Below are 22641 nucleotides of genomic sequence, written 5' to 3' on the forward strand. Positions count from 1 at the left end.
TGTCTCCTGCATTGGCAGGTGGATTTTTTACCACCGAGACACCTCTTTAATGGGTTCTTTTTATCAGTTGAGATCTAGACTCCTTAGCCGAAGTTCATAACTGGTTGGTGTCCTTTCCAAATGTCTCTCAACTCATCTTTGTATGTACTAGGTATTTTAAACACATTAAATTACAGTTGTCCCTTGGACATCAGGGTTTAGGGGCATCAACCCTCTGTGAAGTGAAAAAAAAAATCCACATATAATTTACAGTCATCCCTCCGAATCCATGGTTCCTCCATATCCACAGTTTCTCCATATCCAAGGTTCCCCATCTGGGGATTCACCTGACTGTGGATCGTGTAGTGCTATAGTATTTACCATTGAAAAAAATCCACATATAAGTGGACCTGTTTGGTTCAAACCCATGTTGTTCAAGGGTTAATTGTATAGTGTTTGAATGTGTTAGTCGCTCAGTCACGTTGGACTCTTTGTGACACTCCAAGGACTGTGGCCCTCTAGACTATCAAGATTGCTGGGAGAAATATCCATAACCTCAGATGTGCAGATGACACCACCCTTATGGCAGAAAGCAAAGAAGCACTAAAGAGCCTCTTGTTGAAAGTGAAAGAGGAGAGTGAAAAAGTTGGCTTAAAGCTCAACATTCAGAAAACTAAGATCATGGCATCCGGTCCCATCACTTCATGGGAAATAGATGGGGAAACAGTGTCAGACTTTATTTTTGGGGGCTCCAAAATCACTACAGATAGTGACTGCAGCCATGAAATTAAAAGACGATTACTCCTTGGAAGGAAAGTTATGACCAACCTAGATAGCATATTGAAAAGCAGAGACATTACAAAGGTCTGTCTAGTCAAGGCTATGGTTTTTCCAGTGGGCATGTATGAATGTGAGAGTTGGACTGTGAAGAAAGCTGAGCGCCGAAGAATTGATGCTTTTGAACTGTGGCGTTGGAGAAGACTCTTGAGAGTCCCTTGGACTGCAAAGAGATCCAACCAGTCCATTCTGCAGGAGATCAGCCCTGGGATTTCTTTGGAAGGAATGATGCTAAAGCTGAAACTCCAGTACTTTGGCCACCTCATGCGAAGAGTTGACTCATTGGAAAAGACTCTGATGCTGAGAAGGATTGGGGGCAGGAGCAGAAGGGGACGACAGAGGATGAGATGGCTGGATGGCATCACTGACTCCATGGACGTGAGTCTTTAGTGAACTCCGGGAGTTGGTGATGGACAGGGAGGCCTGGCGTGCTGCGATTCATGGGGTTGCAAAGAGTCGGACACGACTGAGCGACTGAACTGAACTGAACTGAGGGAGGCCTGGCGTGCTGTGATTCATGGGGTCGCAAAGAGTCAGACACGAGTGAACTGAACTGAACTGAATACAGTGCCTATCTGTCCTACTGTTTAAATGCTGAACTGCTGTGATTCCTCAACATTTTTGCTGCCCCCAAGTGACTGGTTGCAAAATAGCAGTAGTAAACAATTTAGTCTTGTGAGTAGGAAAACATTGACCAAATTGAATGTAAAATATTCTTCCCCATATCAATAGCCATAATTAACACCCATGAAGCAAAAGCCTATTCAGTAGCATTTAAACTGTTGAATAAGCTTTTATTAGCAACCTAAATAGATTCCAAAGTGTATAAAGTTCCAAAGAATTTTTATAAGATGACAAGTTCCTTGAGATCATAAAATCAAGTAGCATAATGAATTTTACTAATATTTCAGTGAGACCTGAGTACCACTTTCTATCATATGAAAAAGGAGCCTGACAATAAGAAAATGCCAGTTGAAAAAGTTACTTCAGCAGGCATGTGAACCACTATTCAATACCCTAGCCCAAGTATTTTCAACAAAGAGGATGTCACCCTCAAGGAGGCAAAAATTGGTTCTTGAGGAGTAAAACATCTTGGAAATTACAACAGATAAATGGATATACAGTCTATCTGTGGTATTAAAACCTCTTTGGGGAGAAGAGGCAGCTAAGGGGAAAATATCTAAAAAGGCATCTTAAGGTAATGATGAAAAAAGACTAAGAAACACTGACCTAGCCTTTAATACCCTTTGTCATCTCAGTTCCAACATTCATGCTTTATGTTCTGTTATACTCCAGCAAACTACTTCAGTGACCATTCAGAACCTACTTATAATAAAAACTAGTATGCCTAAACCTGTAGGCTCCTGACGTCTCTCTTAACGTGTTTTGTCACCTTCCTCATGTGTTGCTTCCTTTTCTGTCCCAATTAGACCATATTGCCATTCTGTTCAGTCACTGCTCCATTGTCTTTCCATTATATGTACTCTGTAAACTCCTAATCTTGGATAATTCTAGCCATTTACCCTATATCCAGGCTACTGAACATTGCTAGAGAAAAATCATGTAATAGTATGGAATGGGCAACTGCTTATATTTCTAATTAGATTTTCTTCCCCGATAAAGTTATTTCAAGACTTCACATCAAGCTCCTCATCCCACCTTTAACTTTGCCTTCTACTTCTCCTAGAAAATTGAGCTTAACAGATGGAAGCTTTCTAATTCCTAAACTCTGTGAGTTTAATAGTATCCTTACTGACTTTCATACTATTTCCTTAAATTCAAATAAGAGGTGGCATTTTCCTAATCAGGGCTAGCTCTTCTTCCTCTTCTTAATCTTATTACCTCCTTCCAGAATCTTACCCCAGTATGTATTTTTTGTATGTTCTCTATGTTACCAAACCCTCTCTGATTCTCTTTCCTTTATAATAAAGCTCTCCATGTCTTTCTTCTCAGTTATTATCAAATAACCAAGTTTCTAGAATAGAGTCTAGCATGCAGTTGCTTAGTAAATGCTTGTTGCCCAAGAGAGGATACATAGACTAGATCTGAATAAATTGAATTAGTGTATCCATTTATATCCTTACCAAAGGTAAGTAAGTAGCCTAGTCACAGCAACTTAGATGAAAGTAGAGGGCTTTCTCACAAGTTTTTAAACCAGCATTTGTCCCTTAGGTCAATATTATTTGATCCAGATCATGATTCTATCTTTTTAAAAAGCTTCCACAAACCCCTCAACTACTGTTCAGTTGTTATCTGTCATCCTCAGTATTTAAATATTTACTTCTGTTTCCACTTGTGGCATACTAGGTAATCAGAACAATGCTCTCATTAGGAAATGTTAAAATAGTTAAACAAAACATAAAACACATCTGCCTGTAGATTCTAGAGAACACACAGGATAACAAAAATTACCGGGCAAGGACCAGAAGAAGAGAAGTCTGAGTAAGGTGAGTCTGGTGTTTAGGTGTCCTTTTTCCTCTGGGGATTTACACTGAGTAAAGGCCGAGCGGCCAAGAAGCTAAGCCATACTGGATAACCCAGAAGGACCACAGCCATAGACATTCATGTCCAGGGATTGCTAAAATAGGTTGAAACACGTTTGCTTTGGTTTGGAATTTTAAAGGCCACTATTGTAGAATAGAAGAACCTGTTCTTTCAATCATCCCAGTGTTGTAAATTGGATTGAAGTAGTCCTAGAATACTGGAAGTCCCATAGTGCTAATCTCACAGGTTCCAGGCAGAAGAAAATATTAATCTCCCTGGGAGGAGATAACATTATCCTAAGCCTAAATACAGAGTTAAACATACAATAAAAAATAAACAGATAACACAAGAAAATACCTATAAAAACAATAGACGTTTGAAACACAAATAGGAGATCTAGTAACTGGATTTATCAGACAAAGCCTTTAAAATGATTATGCTTACTATATTCGGGGAGATAAAAGGTAAGGTTGAGAATATTAACAGATAACTTGATTAAAAAAAAAAAAAAAAAAAAGAAAATTCTAGAGAACAAATTTAATGGATTGATTTAACTGCAGAGTAGACATAAGCAGGATATAGTGACCTGGAAATAAATCAGAAGAAATAAATATGGAAAGACATAAAGAAGTAAAATACAGGAGAAGGTAAGAGGTATAGAGGATAAAGTGAAAAGGCCTAATACATTTTTAATTTTCTTAGTGTCTCAGAAGGAGAGGAGAAAAAGAATGGGAACAAACAATATTTAAAGAGCTGATGACTGAGAGTTTTCCAAAATAATGTAAGACATTAATTTATAGATTTAAAACTTCTGTCAAATACCAAACAATGTAAAGGAAGAGAAGCCCACATCTAGACACATCAGAAGTAAAATTGCAAAAGACAAAGACAAAGAAGAAATCTTAAGAGAAGCAAAAGGAGAAAAAGAAAGGATTGCCTTCAGAGGAGTCACTGTTAGATAGCATGTCAACCACAGAAATGAAGGTAATATCAACCACCAGAAGGTAATAGAATGGTAGCTACAATGCGTTGAAAGAAAATAACTGTCAACTTAGGATGCTATACTCAGCAAAAATATCCTTCCAAAATAAAGGTTAAATAAAGATGTTTCCAGACAAAAGGAATAGAGAACTTGTCACCTGTAGATCTGTACAAAGGAAATACTAGAGGTTGTTCTTTGGGCAGAGGAAGGTTATCACAGATGGAAAGTCAAAAAGAGCAGGAAGGAATGAAGAGCAATGAAAATGGTAAATTTGTGAGTGAATCTAAATGAATATTAAATGGACTTCCCTGGTGGTCCAGTGGTTAAGAATCCACCTGCCAATGCAGAGAACACAGGTTTGATCTCTGGTCCAGGAAGATTCCACATGCCACAAGGCAACCAAGCCCATGCACCACAGCTACTGAGCCCCTGTGCCACAACTACCGAAGCCCGCACACCCAGAGCCTGTGCAGCAGGAGAAGCCACCACAATGAGAAGTCCACGCGCCACAACTAGAAAGCCTGCGTGCTGCAACAAAGACACAGCACAGCCAAAAAATAACGACAAATGAACAGTAAATGTGTAAAACACAGAAAAAATGAAAACATACAAAAATAGCATATGTATCTGGAGAGGTAAGTGAACTTGAAGTGTTGTAATGTCCCTTTGTTGCCTAGAAAAAGGGTAAGAGTACCACTTCCATTCCACTTTTATTTTTGGTCCTAGCCAATGCAGAAGGCATGAAAAAGATACAGTGGATGAAAATATTGGAAAGAAAAACAACTAGCATGATACATAGATTTTGCACATAGAAAATTTTTAAAAACATATATAGATAATTGGTTAGAATTCATAAGTGAGTTTCATTAAGGTTACTGGATACAAGGTCAGTGCACATAAATGAGTTACATATCTATATGCCAACCACAAATGGTTAGAAAATGAAACTTTTTAAAAGATGCAACTTAAAATGACTTTTAAAAATAAATCATGCAAAAGATGTACAAGATGTCTATGTAGAAAAGCATAAAATTAAAGGAGATTTAATAAATGTAATGATACCACATGTTCATGGACCAGAAAAGTAAATGCTGTAAAAATGTTGGTTCTATCCACATTGATCTGTTAGATTCATTGCAACCCCATTTAGAATCCCAATAAATTTGGGATTGGGGGAAGAGATTTGATTAAGCTACTTCTAAAATTTATATGGAAATAAAAACACTAAGAAAAGTCAATAAACTCTTGAAGAAAAACTACATAAAAGGATTGACTGTGTCAGATATGAAGACTGCACCTTGAGTAGTCTACAGTGATAGGTACAGAGGACACTACGGTCAGATATGAAGACTGCACCTTGAGTAGTCTACAGCGATAGGTACAGAGGACACCACGGTCAGGTATGAAGACTGCACCTTGAGTAGTCTACAGCGCTCCAGTACAGAGGACACTGCGGAACTACAGTGACTGAGACAGTGATGCAGGCATGGACAGTAGTCCCCAGTGGAATAGAAGAGCAAAGTAGGAACAGCCCTAGTGTAAATGAACTGATGATGTTAAAAAATGGCGCTGCAGAGAAAAAGTCTTTTGGTAAATGGTGCTAGGACAATTGACTGTCCATATGAAAAAAAGAAATGACCTCATCCTTATACTATAAACAAAATTAATTCCAGATGGATTGTTGATCTAAACGTGAAAGGTAGCACAATGAAGCTCCTGGGAAATAATAATATAGAAGAACATCTTCATTACTGTGGAACAGAAAATAGCTGTTTACACAATAAAAAGTGCTAGCCATAAAAAATAGGAATAATAAATTAGGCTGTATTAACAATTAAGAACATCTTTTTACTGAAGAACACCATTAGGAGAGAGAATGAGCTGAGAGGAGATGTTTGCAGTATGTATATCCAACAAAGGATCCATATATATTAACAAATCCTACAAGCCAATAAGAAAAAGACAGACAACGCAGATACGCACAGGCACTTCTAAGAGGATGCGTAAACGGTCAGTAACATAAAAGAGGATATGAAAAAGCCTCAGCCTCACGAGTCATCATGAAAATGCTGTATATCATCAAGAGAAGTAAAAACATGTGTCTACATAAAAATTTGTACACAAATGTTCATAACAAGATTATTCATAATAGCCAAAAAGTGGGAAAACATGAATGTCTATCAATTGACAAATAGGTAAACAAAGTGTAGCATATCCATTCAATGGAATCTTATTTGGCAATAAAAAGAAATAATGTACTGATCCATGAAACAAACAGATGAGCCTTGAAAGAAGCCAGACACAAAAGGCTATATGTTGTATGATTCCACTTATGAAATATCCAGAATAGGCAAATCTATGGAGACAGAAAGTAGACAGGTAGTTAACCTAGAACTGGAAGTATGGAGGGAGATCAGAAGTGATATTAAAGGGTATGGGGTTTCTTTGGGGGATGATGAAAATATTCTAAAATTTACTGTAGTAATGATTGTACAATTCTGTGGCTGTGCTAAAAAGCACTGTTATACCTTAAATAGGTAAATTGTATGGTATCTTAAGTAAAGTTGTTTTTAAAATGTTAGGTAGGGCTTCCCTGGTGACTTATGAATCTGCCTGCCGGTACAGGAGACATAACTTCAATCCCTGGTTCGGGAAGATCCCACATGCTGTGAAGCAAGTAAGCCTGTGCACCACAACTATTGAGCCTGTGCTCTAGAGCCCCCGAGCCACAACTACTGAGCCCCCAAGTGCCCTCGAGTCCGTGATTCACAGCAGGAGAAGCCTCCGCAGTGAGAAGTCTGCACACGGCAACTGGAGAGTAGCCCCTGCTCTCTGCAGTTAGAAAAAAGCCTTTGCAGCAACAAGACCCAGCACAGCCAAAGATAAATAGATAAATAAAATTTTATAAAATAAAATATGAGGTAGTCATGTAAATAATATAATTTAGGAGTTTGATTAACATACACACACTACTATATATAAAACAGATAAGCAACAGGGACCCACTGTATAGCACATGGAATGATGCTCAGTATTTTGTAATTACCTGTATCTGAATCACCGTGCAATACGCCTGGAACTGGTGCACGCAAAAGATGAGTATCACAGACATGATACTGAGTGAAAGTAGTCATACACATTGCGTACTCTCTGACTTCATTTTTATTAATACAAAATTTTAAAAACCAGGTGAAACTGATCTGTAGAGCTCAGGAAGATGCATTTTAAGTAAGAAAGCTACAAAGAGAGCAAGAAAACAGATACCATAAAAGTCCTGATAGTGATTATTTTGTAGGGGAAGAAAGGGTGAGTAATTGGACAGGGGCACGAAGGAGGCTTCTGAGTGATTGGCAGTATTCTATTTTCTTTACCTGGTGATGATTAACATTTATTATGTGATGATGATTCTTTAGGAAGTACATTTTTGTTTTGTGTTCTCTTCTGTGTTTTCACAATAAAAAAATTTTAAGAAATATTTAACATAGCACATGTCAGTAGTATATCTTTATATGCAATCATGTGTACTGAATCTAATCAATAGTAAGGGCTTATTTTGTGACGATAGTGTACTAAGGACTAATAATTTAATTTTTCTTTTATTTTTGTAGGAATATGTTTATCCAGAAGCCAGAGACAGACAGTACTTATTATTTTTCCATAAAGGAGCCAAAAAGTCACGTTTTGACCTAGAGAAATACAATCAACTCAAGGATGCAATTGCTCAGGTAAGTTTTCCAAAAATGAAAGTAAACCCCAGCCCCATCTTGTGCAGTGGCGGCGTCATCATCTGTAATCACACTACTTAAATGGGTAAACTCTGAAAGAATGATCCAGTCCTCTTCTTCCTATGCAAATGATTCCTCAACCAGTAGAAATGACTGTTTTAACATACACAGCTCTCCAGGAAGTTTTATATAACACAAGCAGGTGTTATGTAACACAAGAAAAGATCATGTGTCCCATCTATCCTGTTAACACGAGCATGTTGAAATTTTTAGACCTATTTTTAGTAAAGTTTTTGTATCTTTACCTTTCTGTCTGCTTTTATCTTTCTCTCTTTTTTTAATCTTTCTACAATTGACCCCCAAGATCTCTCACCTAAAATGTGTGGTAGCAGTGGGGCAAAAATAAAATCCAGGTAAAAGAGAGACTACTAGAAATCTTTGCCAGGTGCCAGTCAGAGTTTATTGAGCTACTAGACGCTTTTTTAAAAGATTGATATTTTATTTCTTATAACAGTTACCTCTTGCACATTTCTGATTATGCCTTCCCCTCACTCTGATATCTTTGATTTTGGTTAAGAAATACTCATTCCTTTTCTTTGCAGTCTTTCATTACTTTAGAGGTTTTTTAAAACCTCAGGAAACCATTCCCTTCTCTTCAAAGTTTAATTATCTTCTCTGGACCTTCTCCACCTTCTCTGTCCCTTTGTGGTGATGGGGTTGCACTCTGAATAGGTTTAATTTGTCTTCCTGCCTCGGCCTAAGTGAATTCTTACCTTCTGTTGCTGTGTGTGGTAGTTGTCAACTGGAGGGAATGTAGCAGAGTGGTCTCTGGAGCTATTAAAAAAATAGGTGCTTCAGCCCCATCCCCACACTGGGGGTGAGGCCCAAGCATGTGTGAATTTTGAAAGTGCTGCACTTGACTTCACACCCCTATTTTTAAAATTAGTGATAAATGAAAAGCTTAAACAGCAACTAGACAAATAACTAAAGTCTTGAGCAGCATAATTTAAATTCTGGCTCCAAAGGGCTTCTCTGAAGCAACGCCATCAAGGTACCTCCGATGCTCTCGCATTCTTGAGCCCCGAGTCCTGCCCTGCTGACTGCACAGCCTTTCTGGAAGCTCTGCTGACAGCTGAAGCTACCGGGACCAGCCTCTGTTTCCATGCGCCTTTACCGTCCTGAGCCTTTAACACCCTTCGCCACTGAGGCACTCGTACTTTCAGAGTGATTCAGATAGTTTCTTTGACTCATAATGATGGAGGAAAGACAAGTTCCTTTTCTCAGGAGGCAGTAATATCATTGAAAGCTTGACTAGCCAGTTTTTCTCACCTTTTGTTTCTATTTTAGGCAGAAATGGACCTTAAGAGACTGAGAGACCCATTACAAGTACATCTGCCCCTCCGACAAATTGGTGAAAAAGATTGATCTGCAAGGAGCCTCTGAGTCCCGGCAGAAAGAACACCTGTTTATAACTATGGCCTTTTTAATTAAAGCATTGCAGGTGGAAGCTGGGAGCCATGTTGGGGTAGAGGGTTTTTACCTTTAATTAAAAAACAAAAACAAAAAGATCTTAGGGAAAAAAGGAGTGTTAAAATCTGAAGATCACGCTTTGTGGAATATAAGCTCAAAGGGCTTCGTGAAATACTGTCTTAATCAAAGCATCTCAGTTTCTGGATGAAAAGGATACACTATATAGTTGGGAGATTAGATTCACAAAGAAAAATTGATGCTGGGGGTGTTTGTCTCTTGCATCTTCTTTGCAGGGTCAGCAAAACAGTAACACACCAGCACCCCACTCAGCTCTAATTTTCTTTTTTTAATTTAACTTTTCTTAATTTTGACATAGGAGTAAATAAATCCACCAGAAAAGGAAAACCTCAAGATATGTGGGTGGCAAACAGAGTCTGAGCCCATGTCATTAGCTTTTATTTTAGACTGGACCCAGTCTCTGCAAAGTTACCAGGAATCTCTCCCATTTGTGCACATTTCTGACCACCCACACCTGTTGGTATGCTAGTTTTATCCATATGATAATTGGAACCAATTTATGACTGTTTGATAATTGACTCTTTGGATTATCCCTTCATACCTTCTTAAATGTCTATATATTTCAGTGCTCTGAATCACTATCTAGAAATCATTGGCAACACTGCATGAGGTTTCTTTTGTTTTGTTTTTTACTAATTAATCTTTAAGAGGAAGACAAATTTCCCTCCTTTATTTAACTATCCCATTGATATTCCTCTCTCCCTCCACAGCTCAAGCCAGAGGGGGAATGTTTAACTATATTACTGAATCAGGAAGATGTAAGGTTTACAAATTGGCTAAAAATCATGGCTCTGTAGCCATTTCAGAGCCCGAGTAGTTTCAGTGCTGTTCCTCTGCTTGTGTGAAGGCATTCCAGGCCACCCAGATGGCCTTGCCTTGTCTGGAGGCTTTGTTAGTCTCAAAGGATACACACTTCCATGCTGCTTGTGAACCCTCCCACCTCCACCACTTAAGCAGTTGTAAATCAAGTGAGTGGATCTCAAAGGGTGCAATTTATCTTTATATAGGAATACATTTCTATGGTTTCTTTCAACCTACCCTCTTCACCCTATTTTTTCTTATCTTAAATTGAGAGAAAGAGGAAATAATCTTATACTCTATCAAAATATTTTCTATCGTATTTCCAGATGACATCTGCACTTGGAGAGTCAAAGGAATCTGTGTCTGATCTGTTTTTATTAATAATGACTTGTGGGGGCAGGATGAAAGGATGATGGGGCTTGCCACACAGCTAGCTGATTCACTTTGTTCTTTCACATGATCCATCCCTCCTCCTTGTGGCAAGGGTTTTCTTTCTCTTTTTCTTCCTTCTTTGGGATCATTGTGTATGAAGAGAAACACTTTAAGTGACAAACCCAGACTCCAGGTGCCTTGCAGAGGTTGAAGGCCAGCCAGGATTGCTGCTGCTGCTCCTGCCACCACCCCTCCCTTCCACTGGCATGACGGAATGAAAGGATGCATGTCTCCACTTCCCGTCCCTCCTCCCACTTCCTTCCTCATCCGCCCCCAAGTTGTTCAACCCCCTTCCCTCATTTATTTCTGTTAAGCTCTGTGAATTATTTTTAAACCATTTATCCTGTTTGTACTGCAGGGTTTTTAAGAAGAAACAGCACAGTGCAATGAGCAAATCCTTTCAGGTTGTGTGGGAGGCTAGGGAGGGGAGAACGTGAAGAAAAGTCCTTTAAACAAATAGCAAAATATTGAACATGTGTAAAATCCTGTATCATTTATGAAATATGTATAAAAAGCAATGTACCTCTGGAACAATAAATACTTATTCAATTTTTGAACTATAGCATCTCATTCTTTAAAGCAAAGCAACCAAAATCAAAAGTAAAAACAAGCTTGTTTTCTTCTGATTCAAAGTGGGAAGGTTTTTACCTTTAAAATTAATCTTTATAAAAATACAATTTGGAAACTGTTTTGTACCCAGAGCCTGTATTTTTAAAAGGTATTTCACGAAGTCTTCCTAAACTTAAGATGGTTGATATTTTCCTAGTTTTTCAAAGCTACCAGAAGTTCAGTTATCAACAACCCAGAGAGCACCCTGAGACTAATATCCTTATCTCCTGGTTAACAGGCGCTATCTCCATTGTATCTGAACACCAGTGTGGTCTCCTAGACTCCAGAAACTTGTTCAAGAAAGAACTAAGATCAAATTCTCATCATTTTAAGAGTTTGTATCAAGTTTATAATGTTTACCCAATGGGAAGATACCACATGCTGCTTAGTCCATTGAAGGCCTATCGAAAAGCATGTGTTAAATCTCTGCATTAAGTGCAGTGTGAGATATACTAAGAGCCTCCACAGCCACGGTCCTGCCTCCAGTCAGCTCACAGCCACTGACACAGACATTCCTAAGATACATAAGGCTTAAGAAGATAAGATTGAAAATGTTAAGCTGTTGTTTGCATTCAACAAATAACAACTACACTCAAGCCCCTATGGTCAACTAATCTAAGACAAAGTAGGCAAGAATATACAATGGAGAAAATGTAGTCTCTTCAGTAAGTGGTGCTGGAAAAACTGGACAGCTACAAGTAAAAGAATAAAATTAGAATACTCGCTAACACCACACACAAAAATAAACTTGAAATGGATTACAGACCTAAATGTAAGGACAGCTAGCATAAAACTCTTAGAGGAAAACAGACTACTCTCTGACATAAATTGCAGCAATGTATCTTTTGATCCACCTCCTAGAGTAATAAAAACAAAAACAAATGGGATCTTACTAAACTTAAATTTTGTACAACAAAGGAAACCATTAACAAAACAAAAAGCCATTTGCAAACTAAGCAATTGACAAGGGATTAATCTCCAAAATATATAAATGGATCATGCAGCTCAATATCTCAATATCAAAACAACAAACAACCGTATCAAAAAATAGGCAAAAGATTTAAATAAACATTCTCCAAAGAAGATAGGCAATGACCAAAAAGATTAAAAGATGTTCAACATCACTAATTATTAGAGAAATGCAAATCAAAACTACAATGAGGAATCACCTCCCACCAGTCAGAATGGCCATCAGAAAACCTATAAACAATAAGTGTTGGAGAGGGTGTGGAGAAAAGGAAATCCTCGTACACTGTTGGTAGAAATGTAAATTGATACAACCATAATGGAGGACAGTATAGAGGTTCCTTTAAAAGCTAAATATGAACTACCATATGATCAAGCCAACCTATTCTTGGGCGTGTATCTGGAGAAAACTAATTCGAAAAGATACTTGCACCCCAGTGTTCATTGCAGCACTGCTTAAAATAGCCAAGACACGGAAGCAACGTAAATGTCCATCAGTAGAGGAATAGATAAAGAAGATAATGGCTCATATACAGTGGACTATTACTCGGCCATAAAAAGAATGAAATAATGCTATTTGCAGCAATATGGATGGACCTAGAGATTATCATATTAAATGAAGTAAGAGAAAAATTGTATGATATTACTTATATGCCAGATCTGATTTTTAAAAAGTGATAAAAATGAACTTATTTATAAAACAGAAATAGACTCACAGATCTTGAAATCAGACTTATGGTTGCCAAAGGGGATATGTTGGGGGAGGTGATAAATTCGGAACTTAAGATTAACATTCAGTTCAGTTCAGTTCAGTCGCTCAGTCGTGTCCAACTCTTTGCGACCCCATAAATCGCAGCACGCCAGGCCTCCCTGTCCATCACCAGCTCACGGAGTTCACTCAAGCTCACGTCCATTGAGTCGGTGATGCCATCCAGCCATCTCATCCTCTGTCGTCCCCTTCTCCTCCTGCCCCCAATCCCTCCCAGCATCAGAGTCTTTTCCAATGAGTTAACTCTTCGCATGAGGTGGCCAAAGTATTGGAGTTTCAGCTTTAGCATCATTGCTTCCAAAGAAATCCCAGGGCTGATCTCCTTTAGAATGGACTAGTTGGATCTCTTTGCAGTCCAAGGGACTCTCAAGAGTCTTCTCCAGCACCACAGTTCAAAAGCATCAACTCTTCAGCACTCAGCTTTCTTCACAGTCCAACTCTCACATTCATACATGACCATTGGAAAAACCATAGCCTTGACTAGACCGACCTTTGTTGGAAAAGTAATGTCTCGGCTTTTCAATATGCTGTCTAGGTTGGTCATAACTTTCCCTCCAAGGAGTAAGCGTCTTTTAATTTCATGGCTGCAGTCACCATCTGCAGTGATTTTGGAGCCCAAAAAAATAAAGTCTGACACTATTTCCACTGTTTCCCCATCTATTTGCCATGAAGTGATGGGACCAGATGCCATGATCTTAAGTTTTCTGAATGTTGAGCTTTAAGCCAACTTTTTCACTCTCCTCATTCACTTTCATCAAGAGGCTTTTTAGTTCCTCTTCACTTTCTGCCATAAGGGTGGTGTCATCTGCATATCTGAGGTTATTGATATTTCTCCCAGCAATCTTGATTCCAGCTTGTGCTTCTTCCAGCCCAGCGGATTAACATATATACACTATAATATATAAAACAGGTAACTATTAATAGTAAGGACCTACTGTATAGCACTGGAGAAGGCAATGGCACCCCACTCCAGTACTCTTGCCTGGAAAATCCCGTGGATGGAGGAGCCTGGTAGGCTGCAGTCCATGGGGTCGCTAAGAGTCAGACACGACTGAGCGACTTCACTTTCACTTATCACTTGCATGCATTGGAGAAAGAAATGGCAACCCACTCCTGTGTTCTTGCCTGGAGAATCCCAGGGTTGGGGGAGCCTGGTGGGCTGCTGTCTCTGGGGTCGCACAGAGTCAGACACGACTGAATCGACTTAGCAGCAGCAACTGTATAGCACAATATTCTGTAATAACTTACATGAGAGAATCTGGAAAAGAATATATATGTGTGTGACTAATTCACTTTGCTGTACACCTGAAACTGGCACCATTGTAAGTCAACTATATTCCAATAAAAATAAATTTTTAAAAGACAATAACTACATATTCCACAATATCCTGTTATGCTTTGTAGAATAACGGAGAATATTAAATTCATTCGTGGGTGTAGGTAATGCAGTTTTGCAAAGGGATCATAAACTTAGAGCTGAAAAAAGTAATAAAATGATTCTCAGAATATGGTGGCTGGAACAGCAACTTACCTCTCCAGAAATGCAAGTTCTCTGCTTCCTGCTGAACCAGACAAGGAGTTAGACCAGCAATCTGTGTTTAAAAAGTGCTCATAGTGACTCTGATGCAAACCGTTGACCTCATCAAACCATTGCTCTAAAGGGAAGGAGACTGAGACGTCAGGAGGGCAACTGTGTCACAACTCTTCAGTGAATCCTGTGATCAGACAACCAGAACAAGTGAGGACTGGTGAGCGCGGTGACAGTGGTAAGTGGAAGGGGCAACGATCGTGTCACATGTACTTACTATGGTATCTTGCTTGGGAAGGCGTAGTGGTAAGCACATAAAAAAAACAAATACAAATAAGTTGAATATTTAAAATCTATCTGGATTTCACAGAAAAGTGAAACTTCTTTGACTTCAGAAATCAAGTTCACCAAAATTATTAAGGATTGTAATTCATTTTTATCACTACCAATAACCTTTAATTCATTGCTTTCCCAAATAAGTCCAAACTCCTTATTTTCCAAAATGCACTATGTGGTCATTTCCTTAGGATAAATACATAGGTTAACTTTAACATGTGCTACTGAATATAAAATGACCCACTTTATAAATTTTCATTTATGTACGTTTTATAAATGCATCATCCACTGAACAATCCACCCACCTTGAAGCCGCCTTCAGCGGCTACAGCGACTATATGCCCAGTCACTCAGTCATATCTGATTGTTTGCAACCCCGTGGACTATAACCCACATCTCTTGACTGCTTTTCAGTCATTTTGCAATATTCTCTGCCCACATTTTTATATTGGGTTTCTCCAAGGCCCCATGTTGGACCCCATTTTCCATGGATGGTCTCATTCATTCTCCCCAAGCCCAGTTGCAGTTACCTTCATAGGCTGGTAGCTCTCAAATTGTTATTCTAGTTCAGATTTCTCCTGAAGAGCAGATGTGTTAATCCACCTCCTAAGTGACCTATTTTCAGCACTCCTGCCTGAGCATTGAATTGGTTCAGTGTCACCAGAGTATTTTTAACTTCTAACAGCACATGCGTTGTCAGAAAAATAAGAAAATATGAAGACTTAACATTAAATGTGGGAGAAGGGAAGCTAAAACACACCGCACGAAGTGGTCAGCCAAACCCAGGATGTGAGACATTCTATAGGACAAAGGACTGGGTTTCTTCAACAAATAACATGGGGGGTTGGAGGGACCCTTATGAATTAAAAGAATTTAAGAGTCCCAACCACAAGCAACACAAGAGAAGACTCTACACATGGACATCATCAGATGGTCAACACCGAAATCAGATTGATTATATTCTTTGCAGCCAAAGATGGAGAAGCTCTATACAGTCAGCAAAAACAAGACCGGGAGCTGACTGTGGCTCAGATCATGAACTCCTTATTGCCAAATTCAGACTTAAATTGAAGAAAGTAGGGAAAACCACTAGACCATTCAGGTATGACCTAAATCAGTTCCCTTATGATTATACAGTGGAAGTGAGAAATAGATCTAAAGGGCTAGATCTGATAGAGTGCCTAATGAATTATGGACGGAGGTTCTAGACATTGTACAGGAGACAGGGATCAAGATGATCCCTAAGAAAAAGAAATGCAAAAGAGCAAAATGGCTGTCTGAGGAGGCCTTACAAATAGCTGTGAAAAGAGAAGCGAAAAGCAAAGGAGAAAAGGAAAGATATACCCATTTGAATACAGAGTTCCAAAGAATAGCAAAGAGAGAGAAAAAAGCCTTCCTCAGTGATCAGTGCAAAGAAATAGAGGAAAACAATAGAATGGGAAAGACTAAAGATCTCTTCAAGAAAATTAAAGATACCAAGGGAACATTTCATGCAAAGATGGGCTCAATAAAAGACAGAAACAGTATGGACCTAACAGAAACAGAAGATATTAAGAAGAGGTGGCAAGAATACACAGAACTGTACAAAAAAGATCTTCACAACCCAGATAATCATCACTGACCTAGAGCCAGACATCCTGGAATGTGAAGTCAAGTGAGCCTTAGGAAGCATCACTATGAACAAAGCTAGTGGAGGTGATGGAATTCCATTCAAATCCTAAAAGATGATGCTGTGAAAGTGCTGCCCTCAATATGCCAGCAAATTTGGAAAACTCAGCAGTGGCCCCAAGACTGGAAAAGGTCAGTTTTCATTCCAATCCCAAAGAAAGGCAATACCAAAGAATGCTCAAACTACCGCACAATTGCACTCATCTCACACGCTAGTAAAGTACTGCTCAAAATTCTCCAGGCCAGGCTTCAACAATACATGAACATGAACTTCCAGATGTTCAAGCTGGTTTTAGAAAAGGCAGAGGAACCAGAGACCAAATTGGCAACATCTGCTAGATCATTGAAAAAGCAAGAGAGTTCCAGAAAAATATCTATTTCTGCTTTATTGACTATGCCAAAGCCTCTGACTGTGTGGATCACAATAAACTGTGGAAAACTCTGAAAGAGATGGAAGCTGAAACTCCAATACTTTGGCCACCTGATGCAAAGAACTGACTCACTGGAAAAGACCCTGATGCTGGGAAAGATTGAAGGTGGGAGAAGAAGGAGATGACATAAGATAAGATAGTTGGATGGCGTCACCAACTCGATGGACATGAGTTTGAATAAATTCTGGGAGTTGCTGATGGACAGGGAGGCCTGGAGTGCTGCAGTCCATGGGGTCACAAAGAGTCGGACACAACTGAGTGACTGAACTGAACTGAACCACAAGCAAAGTATGGCTCTTGTTTGAATCCTGACTCAAATCAGTAATACAAAGAAATTTGTGTTTTTGAAACAACTGGGGAAATTTAACTATGGAATGAGCATTAGATGATATTAAGGAATTACTGCTAGTTCCCATAGTTGTAATAATAATATGGTTATGGTTATGTAAAAGAGAAAGACCATTTGTTAGAAATGCATATTGCTGTCTAAGTGCAATAAGACTGATGAAATGTTAACTATTATTGTAGCAGGGCAGTCATTGTTTTTTTCTACTTTGTATATATTTGAAATTTTTCATCATAAAAAATTAAACTGATAGGGCAAGTCAACTAAAAAGGAAAAAATAGGAATAAGGAAAAAAAAAAAAAAATCCTACCTCCAGGGAAGGCTTGTTTACAGAACCAAAGGGATATCTGGTAAAAGTCCTTGACTATGGCAATCAATCCTGGCAGCAAATCTGCGCTTATCTCATGCACACATCCTCTGTTTCTGGGCAGCCCCATATGAAGTAGTCAGATGGGTTCTCAGGGGCAGGAAATTGCTGGATTTTGTTTTTCTGTTAAGACTATTGCCTCTTAGCAGCACTACTCCGCAATAAAACAATTCCTCAGTCTCAGAGTCATCCATTGCTGCCATGAGATTGCAAGTTAATAAGCTAATGATCAAATTGCCTGTGTCCTGCTAGCATTAGGGATGAAGTAGCTAACTACAAGTTAAATCAATAGAAACCCCTTGCCAGACTGTAAACTCTGCTTGTGGGGACCACTTTTACCTTAATGACTGTCAAATACCTGTGACCAGCATGTTAGCTGACCCCTATTAAGCACTAATGTTTAATTGAACTGAAACCCCAGAGGAAAGAGACCACAGTAATTTGAATGCTACTTACTAAGATAATGTGCTGAAAGATTATGGAGATAAGTTTAGGGACTACTACCTAAAGATAATAATATTCCTTTGCCAGGCATTAGAAATTCAGGTATTAGAAAAGGAACATTGATGAGGAAAAATAAAAATTTTAGAAGCCCAAAGCATCAGGTCAAGGTAAGATTAGGAGAGTGAAAATTTGGTTTCACTTGGCTCCTTGTTTAATGTAGTATTTAAAAAAACAAACAACAAACAAAAACCTTTTCTCTATGCTTCTTTGTATCCTTCCCCTTCACATTATCTTCAGTGATTACAAGTTCTCATTCTACACACTGTAGGATGTCAGGGGGCTGGCAAACTCCAAACCTGTAATCACTAAGGTTATTTCTAGTGACATGTAATATACAGGACCCTACATTTTCCCTGTTTTGTCTAAAAATGAAACTCTAGTAAACTTTGTCACTTACTTTTAAGTGTCAGCAATTGGAGAGTAGTTCCTAATTTGAAACTCCTGCGGCTAAGTCGCTTCAGTCGGGTCCGACTCTGTGCGACCCCATAGATGGCAGCCCACCAGGCTTCCCCGTCCCTGGGATTCTCCAGGCAAGAACACTGGAGTGGGTTGCCATTTCCTTCTCCAATGCATAAAAGTGAAAAGTGAAAGTGAAGTCGCTCAGTCGTGTCCGACTCTTAGCAACCCCATGGACTGCAGCCCACCAGGCTCCGCCATCCATGGGATTTTCCAGGCAAGAGTACTGGAGTGGGGTGCCATCGCCTTCTCCTAGTGAACTAAAATGGACGGGAATGGGCAAAATTATTCAGATGACCATTATATCTGCTGCTGCTGCTGCTGCTGCTAAGTTGCTTCAGTCATGTCCGACTCTATGCGACCCCATAGACGGCAGCCCACGAGGCTTCTCCATCCCCAGGATTCTCCAGGCAAGAATATTGGAGTAGGTTGCCATTTCCTTCTCCGATGCATGAAAGTGAAGTCGCTCAGTCGTGCCCGACTCTTAGCGACCCCATGGACTGGAGCCCACCAGGCTCCTCCGTCCATGGGATTTTCCAGCCAAGAGCACTGGAGTGGGGTGCCATTGCCTTCTCCGACCATTATATCTACTACTGGACAAAAATCCCTTGGAAGAGATGGAGTAGTCTTCATTGTCAACAGAGTCCAAAATGCAGTACTTTGATGCTGTCTCAAAAACGACAGAATGATCTCTGTTTCCAAGGCACCATTCAACATCACAGTAATTCAAGTCTATGCCTCAACCACTAATGCTGAAGAAGATGAAGTTCAATGGTTCTGTGAAGACCTACAAGATATTGTAGAACTAACAACAACAACAAAGATGTCCTTTTCATCATAGGGGACTGGAATGCAAAAGTAGGAAGTCAAGAAATACCTGGAGTAACAGGCAAGTTTGGCCTTGAAGTACAAAATGAAACAGGTCAAGGCTAACAGAGTTTTGCCAAGAGAATGCACTGGTTATAGCAAACACCCTCTGCCAACAACACAAAAAACAACTCTACACATGGACATGACCAGATGGTCAATACAAAAATCAGACTGATTATATTCTTTGCAGCCAAAGATAGAGAAGCTCTATACAGTCAGCAAAAATAAGAGCTGACTGTGGCTCAAATCATGAGCTCTGTATTGCCAAATTCAGACTTAAATAGAAGGAAGTAGGGAAAACCACTAGGCCATTCAGGTATGACCTAAATCAAATCCCTTATGATTATACAGTGGAAGTGAAAAATAGGTTCAATGGATTAGATCTGGTAGACAAGACAGAGAGTCCGAAGAACTATGGATGGAGGTTCATAACATACAGGAGGCACTGACCAAAACCGTCCCCAAGAAAAAGAAAGGCAAAATGGTTGTCTGAGGAGGCCTTTCAGATAGCTGAGAAAAGAAGCAAAGCAAAAGGCAAAGGAGAATAGGAAAGATATACCCATCTGAATGCAGGGTGCAAAGAAAAGCAAGAAGAGATAAGAAAGCCTTCCTCAGTGATCTGTGCAAAGAAATAGAGGAAAACAATAGAATGGGAAAGATGAGATCTCTTCAAGAGAATTAGATACCAAGGGAACATTTCATGCAAAGATGGGCTCAATAAAGGACAGAAACAGTATGGACCTAACAGAAACAGAAGATATTAAGAAGAGGTAGCAAGAATACACAGAAGAACTGCACAAAAATATCTTAATGATGTGGGTAACAATGATGATGTGGTCACTCACCTAGGCCAGACATCCTAGAGTATGAAGTGAAGTGGGCCTTAGGAAGCATTACTACAGATAAAGCTAGTGGAGGGGATAAATGTCCAACTGAGCTATTTCAAATCCTAAAAGAATGCTGTTAAAGTGCTACACTCAATATGCCAGAAACTTGGAAAACTCAGCAGTGGCCACAGGACTGGAAAAGGTCAGTTTTCATTCCAATCCCAAGAAGGGAAATGCCAAAGAATGTTCAAACTACTGCACAATTATGCTAATTTTACATGCTAGCATGATTATGCTCAAAATCCTTCAAGCTAGGCTTTAACAGTATGTGAACCGAGAGCTTCCACATATACAAGCTGGATTTAGAAAAGGGAGAGGAATCAGAGATTAAGCTGCCAATTATCTGCTGGATCATAGAAAAAGCAAGGGAATTCCAGAAAAACTTCTGCTTCATTTACTACACTAAAGCCTTTGACTGTGTGGATCACAACAAACTGTGGAAAATTCTTCAAGAGTTGGGAATACCAGACCACCTTATCTGCCTCCTGAGAAACCTGTGTGCAGATCAAGAAGCAACAGTTAGAATCGGACGTAGAACAACAGACTAGTTCCAAATTGGGAAAGGAGTATGTTAAGGCTGTATTTGTCACCCTGCTTATTTAACTTATATGCAGAGTACATCATGAGAAACGCTGGGCTGGAAGAGGCACAAACTGGAATCAAGATTGGTGGGAGAAATATCAATAACTTCAGATATGTAGATAACAACACCCTAATGGCAGAAAGCAAAGAAGAACTAAAGAGCCTCTTGATGAAAGTGAAAGAGAAAAGTGAAAAAGTTGGCTTAAAACTCAACATTCAGAAAACTAAGATCATGGAATCTAGTCCCATCACTTGATGGAAAATAGGGAAAAAGATGGAAGCTGTGACAGACTTTATTTTCTTGGGCTCCAAAATCACTGCAGACGGTGACTGCAACCATGAAATTAAAAGACGCTTGCTCCTTGGAAGAAAAGCTATGACAAACCTAGACAGCGTAATAAAAAGCAGAGATATCACTTTGCCAATAAAGGTCCATATATCAAAGCAATAGCTTTTCTAGTAGTCATGTATGGATATGAGAGTTGGATCATAAAGAAGGCTGAGCACCAAAGAAATGATGCTTTCAAACTGTGGTGCTGGAGAAGACTCTTGCGAGCCCCTTGAATAGCAAGGAGATCAAACCAAGCAATCCTAAAGGAAATCAACTCTGAATATTGATTGGAAGGATTGATGTTGAAGCTGAAGCTCCAACACTTTGGCCATCTGATGCGAAGAGCTGACTCATTGGAAAAGACCCTGATGCTGGGAAAGACTGAGGGTAGGAGGAGAAGGAGGTGACAGAGGACGAGATGGTTGGATGGCATCATCAACTCAATGGACATGAGTTTGAGCAAGCTCCGGGAATTAGTGAAGGACAGGAAACCTGGCATGCTGCAGTCCATGGGGTCACAAAGAGTCAGACAGGACTGAGCAACTGAACAACAACAACCCCTATCTTAGGGAGAATTAGTAAAATAAATAACATTAAGCCATTTTAAATTCAGAGAGGAAAGGCTCTGTGAAAACATGAGATACTGCTCCTCAAACACAGCTTAAACTTTGTTTCTTTAGTGAGTTTTGATACCAAAGACCATAATAAACCAGACTTGGAAGCCTGCTTTAAGAGAATATTGTCCTCATTCCATACTGATCCCTATTGCTTTTTTGTGTGCTATTATCAACTCCTTGACCACCTGACAAAGACATTTTCTAAAGATCATTTTCCAGAATTAGACTTTATCGCATTCTCATTTAGTATGCTATGCTATGGCTTCAATATCATGAAATCAATTTCTTAAAGTCACAAAACAAGATTTTGACGTGAGGGGGTATCCCTCTTTTAGAGTTCCCTTCTGGATAAGATACTGGAGGCCTCATTGCGGGGAAGTCTTGAAAAAAACAAAACAATAGGAGGATGAGGGATTGTGAGGGTTTTTTTTTTTTTTTCCCCTAAAGAAAAATATCAATAAAATAACTCTTGACAATGTAAAACGGTGCCTCTATCTGGGGTCAAGGCCAGAGCAATGGACACCTTATCCCACTCATCCTCTTCCTCTGATAAAGCCCCAACCAGTGCTAAAAAGTCTTTTTCATA

The 22641-nt window shown here is 39.3% G+C and overlaps 1 protein-coding gene across 2 annotated transcripts in view; it reads left to right on the plus strand.

The window, feature by feature from the left end:
* Positions 1-11345, plus strand: part of MCU (mitochondrial calcium uniporter) — a 197580-nt gene extending 186235 nt beyond the window's left edge. Inside the window, exons 7-8 of one of the 2 annotated variants that reach the window (XM_044942241.2) lie at positions 7891-8007; positions 9359-11345. In XM_044942241.2, coding sequence (XP_044798176.1) covers positions 7891-8007; positions 9359-9379 — 138 coding nt within the window. In that variant the 3' untranslated portion in view covers positions 9380-11345. Of the gene's footprint in view, positions 1-7890; positions 8008-9354 lie in introns of both variants that reach the window. The other variant, XM_025284711.3, reaches the window with a different exon arrangement.
* The last annotated feature ends 11296 nt before the right edge of the window (positions 11346-22641 follow it).

This window comes from Bubalus bubalis, chromosome 4 (assembly GCF_019923935.1).
Source record: "Bubalus bubalis isolate 160015118507 breed Murrah chromosome 4, NDDB_SH_1, whole genome shotgun sequence".
NCBI classification, from domain to species: Eukaryota; Metazoa; Chordata; class Mammalia; order Artiodactyla; family Bovidae; genus Bubalus; species Bubalus bubalis.